Here is a 4,682-nt window from a genome sequence, read left to right as displayed (position 1 = left end):
AGCGAAGGAGTGGGCGTGGCCTGGATAAGCTTTACTGTTCTTTTTGCTATAAATCTGCACCTTCCCAAGCTTTCACCCCACCCCCACCCCGATTACACACCCTAAATCAAACCACTCCAACCACCTTCTCCCAGCTCTGGTCCAGGGGCCTCAGGAGGGAAAGAACAAATCCCAGGTGTCTCCCCCTTCCCCCAGATGGGGGAAGGACGGGGTCTAGAAGGACGGAATTGAAAGCTAGTCTCGCCCCTTGAGACCCAGCTTGGGGGCCAGCGTGCAGGAGGGGGCTCCCAGGTCAAGTTCAGGGTTCACAGTTGAGCTGGCCTGACATAGCCTAGCGCCGGGAAGGGGAGGAAGGGGCTGGACTCTGGAACCGTCACTCCTCTTCCCACCAGGGGAAGGGAGGCAGTCGCAGTGCGCAGGGCGGCCACGGCCACGGCCCCCGCCCCCGAGGTTGCAGGTGCAGCGAGATTTCAGAACGCGCACGCGCCCTGGGAGAATTTTAGCTGGGCGGAACCGTGGGAGGGCAGTGAGCCGGCTCAGCAGGGAGGGAGGGGGCGGGGGCGAGAGCAAGTGACGTGCATGATGACGCTAAGCTGCGCGAGGGGACATATAAGGGGCGGCCCGGCTGGAGAGACACACTCAGCGCGCGCCTACCCCTCCCCAGGAGTGCGAGGACTGGAGCGCGCGCGCGCCCCCCCGCGGCCACCATGCGCGAGATCGTGCACCTGCAGGCGGGCCAGTGCGGCAACCAGATCGGAGCCAAGGTGGGGGCAGCCCTCACTCCCTCCCAGGCGGCGCGTGCGCAGAGCAGGGTGCCTGGGGAGGGCCTGGGGCCCCTGGGTGGGGGGGGTAAGGGTTGGAGAGAGGTGCAGAGCTTCCCCCTACCCTAAAAAGTACTGTAGGGGAAATCGAGGCAGTATTGTTCTCCCCCACGGGGGTGGGGGTGGGAGACTCAGGACTCTTAATAAAAGAAGGGGGGGAGGGGTACCAGGAGCTGCATGGGGGAGGGAGGGTGTCCTCTGGAGGAGAGAAGTAAATGGGCTGGGGGACTACAACACCTATGAGGTGGGGGAGGAGAACCTCCCAATCTGTGCCCCTGCGGCGGTGGCCACGGTGTCCTGGGGAGAGGAGGGGCTCAGGCTTTACAGTAGTGGGGCCGGGCTGCACAGCTGGCTCTTTCTAGCCGTAGCAGACCTTGCTGATATAAATAGACCCGCCCTTGTTCTCTGCGCCAACACCCTCTCCCACCCAGCACACACACACACACATACCCCGTTGTTGGGTCCAGGCAGCCCAGTCAGCCCTGCCCCAGGAACCCACAGGGTGAGGGGTTTGCCAGAAGGAGCCAGCTGTTGCCGTCCTCCCTGCTGTCTCCACCTACTCTGTCCATCTCCCTGTCTCCCCAGTGGCGCTCCCGATGTCCCTTCCACTTCCCTGCGCCCTCTCAGAGCCTGCCCTTTCCGTGGATTGTCAGTGTCTGGATGCCTTCTCCTGCTCACCACCCTTAACATTGTCACTGACTCTCCCTCCTTCCTCTCTTCGCCTTGCATGTGGAGGTGACCGAGGCCCTAGTTATACGTTGGGTGTGTTGTGAGTGTGCATAGGGTGGGTTCTGTCAGGAGCCTTCTTCCCTCTAGAAGTCCTGGCCCCACCCTCTTCATGATTTTCCTTGCCCTAGTTCTGGGAAGTGATCAGTGATGAGCATGGCATTGACCCCACTGGCACTTACCATGGTGATAGTGACCTACAGCTGGAAAGGATCAATGTTTACTACAATGAGGCCACAGGTGAGCCAATCTGCAAGGGGCCTAGTGGTCTGTGTCCCCAGTGGGGTGGTCTGGTCACCTGGGTCCCTGATGGGAGCTGGGGGGGGGGGGTAGGGAATGGAAACAGGGTAAGTACATGAGTCCCCAGCTCTGAAAGATATCTCTCCTCAGGAGGGAAATATGTGCCCCGAGCTGTGCTGGTGGACCTGGAACCAGGGACCATGGACTCGGTCCGTTCTGGCCCCTTTGGGCAAATCTTCCGGCCAGACAATTTTGTCTTTGGTGAGTCAGAGAGACAGATGCATGATTATTGTTGTACTCAAACAGCCCCATGTGTCTCCCAAGAAGTAGGGGGCAGGCTTTAAGAGTAGCCTTTTCTTTTTAGGGTACTAGGTGCCCAGGCTTTCCCTCTCTTCTCTCTCCCTTCTGTCTTCTACTGCTTCATAGCAGAAGTGAAACCGACTCAGGGGCTCTCCCCAAACAGTACAGCCCAGGAGTCCTACCTTCCACCTGCCCCTTCCTCCCACAGCTGCTTACAGGGTCTCTGGTCCAAAAACGTGGGCTACTTGCTTTAGGGGTCCCAGCTCCCACCTCCTCCTGTGACTAAGGACCTCCCTTGTTCATTCCAGGCCAGTCTGGGGCTGGGAACAACTGGGCCAAAGGTCACTACACAGAGGGTGCCGAGTTAGTGGACTCGGTCCTGGATGTGGTTCGGAAGGAGGCGGAGAGCTGTGACTGCCTGCAGGGCTTCCAGCTGACCCACTCGCTGGGTGGGGGCACAGGCTCAGGCATGGGCACCCTGCTGATCAGCAAGATCCGTGAGGAGTACCCAGACCGAATCATGAACACATTCAGCGTAGTGCCCTCACCCAAGGTGTCAGACACAGTGGTGGAGCCCTACAATGCCACCCTCTCGGTTCACCAGCTAGTGGAGAACACAGATGAGACCTACTGCATTGACAATGAGGCCCTCTATGACATCTGTTTCCGTACACTCAAGCTCACTACACCCACCTATGGGGACCTCAATCACCTGGTGTCTGCCACAATGAGCGGAGTCACCACCTGCCTCCGTTTCCCGGGCCAGCTCAATGCCGACCTGCGAAAACTTGCGGTCAACATGGTCCCCTTCCCCCGTCTCCACTTCTTCATGCCCGGCTTTGCCCCACTCACCAGCCGAGGGAGCCAGCAGTACAGGGCATTGACGGTCCCTGAGCTCACTCAGCAGATGTTTGATGCCAAGAACATGATGGCGGCCTGTGACCCCCGCCATGGGCGCTACTTGACGGTGGCTGCCGTCTTCCGTGGCCGCATGTCGATGAAGGAGGTAGATGAGCAGATGCTGAATGTGCAGAACAAAAATAGCAGCTACTTTGTGGAATGGATCCCCAACAACGTCAAGACAGCGGTGTGCGACATCCCACCGCGGGGGCTCAAGATGGCGGCCACCTTCATCGGCAACAGCACCGCCATCCAGGAGCTCTTCAAACGCATCTCTGAGCAGTTCACGGCCATGTTCCGCCGGAAGGCCTTCCTGCATTGGTACACAGGTGAGGGAATGGATGAGATGGAGTTCACTGAGGCAGAGAGCAATATGAATGACCTGGTCTCAGAGTACCAACAATACCAAGATGCCACAGCAGAAGAGGGGGAATTTGAAGAGGAGGCTGAGGAGGAAGAAGTGGCCTAGAATGCTTCCCACTGGGTCTACCTACAACACAGACCGCATGTTACCCTCCCCAGTTCTAACCCTACATCATTCTTGTCTGACACTACTTGACCCTATGTTCCCTCGATTTCTCTGCTCACATCACTTCATATTGTCCTCTGACCCCACCAAGCCTTTATTCCCTCTAATTCTCTTATACTGTCTCCCGGATCTGTCTTCAACCCCATCCACACCCAGCTTCTCTGATCCCACCCAATCCTTTGTTACCCCAAATTCCTGATCCTTTCCCCAATTTTCCTCCAACTTCTCTAACCTTGTATCTCCCTCATCTTCTCTGATCCCTCCAAACCTTGGCTCTCCTATTCTCTCTCTGAAACTACTCCTGAAAGAGGGGGGAAGCCAGAAGAGAGAGGGATTTAGATCTAGAAGAAATTTTAGAGATTAACAGCCCTTCGTCATAAGAAAGGGGCCTTGCGTCATACACATAGAGAGAATGATGGAGTTGTGACCTGAACCCCAATCCGTGGATATCTCCCCTCTTCCCAAATAAATTCCTTCCTCCCCCAAATAACTCCACCCTATGCTATGTTGGGCACGTTTTCATTTTTCCAAATGAGCATGCACTAACTCCCACCTTAGCCTAGTGTTGTGATTTGGATGGGGCTGTAAGGGAGGGGGTGGGGCTCAGTGAATGTCCCTAAACATTTACGCAATAAAATTGTAATAACACACTTGTGTGGAGAAGTCTTACTTCGGATGGAGGTGCGGGCTTCAGAGGAGGCTGGTATAGGGGAAGAGGATTGTAGGGCCCTTGGGTAGGGAAGTATCCCCTTCCCCCATTGTCCAAAGAAGTCTGTGCCTGTCCCCCAACCCATATGTGGGATCTGGCACTTGTGCCTAGCCAGCAGCTGGGCTTAGAGAGCATGACCTGCCCCACCCTGCTCAAAATAGCCCTAGGCTGTGAGCCTGGTCACCTGACACCAGCCCCAATCATGCTCCCTTAGGAGGGAGGCAGAGCTGAAAAAGGCAGAAGCCCAGAGAAGGGTTATGGGACCGACTGAAGGATCCCAGGTTTGCAGGAGCGGAGGCAGATAGAGGCATTTAGCTTCATATGCTACCTTTAGCCACCTGTCTTTAGAGCCAAATCCCAGCTATTGGATTTTCTATGTCATAGGTTTCAACGCTGGAAGGGATCCCAGAGGTTATCTAGTCCAATCTCTACATTTTCCTGAGATGAAGACACTTGC

General features: G+C 56.4%; 1 protein-coding gene across 1 annotated transcript; it reads left to right on the top strand.

Moving 5' to 3' along the window:
• Window positions 1-628: 628 nt before the first annotated feature.
• Window positions 629-4,166, top strand: TUBB4A (tubulin beta 4A class IVa). The gene is made up of 4 exons (XM_036769124.1): window positions 629-764; window positions 1,679-1,787; window positions 1,938-2,048; window positions 2,396-4,166. The coding sequence occupies exons 1-4, from the start codon at window positions 708-710 to the stop codon at window positions 3,454-3,456; spliced, it is 1,338 nt and encodes a 445-aa protein (XP_036625019.1). The 5' UTR covers window positions 629-707; the 3' UTR covers window positions 3,457-4,166.
• Window positions 4,167-4,682: the final 516 nt, after the last annotated feature.

The sequence above is a fragment of the Trichosurus vulpecula genome, chromosome 1, assembly GCF_011100635.1.
Source record: "Trichosurus vulpecula isolate mTriVul1 chromosome 1, mTriVul1.pri, whole genome shotgun sequence".
NCBI classification, from domain to species: Eukaryota; Metazoa; Chordata; class Mammalia; order Diprotodontia; family Phalangeridae; genus Trichosurus; species Trichosurus vulpecula.
This window is presented reverse-complemented; position numbering and strand designations above follow the sequence as displayed.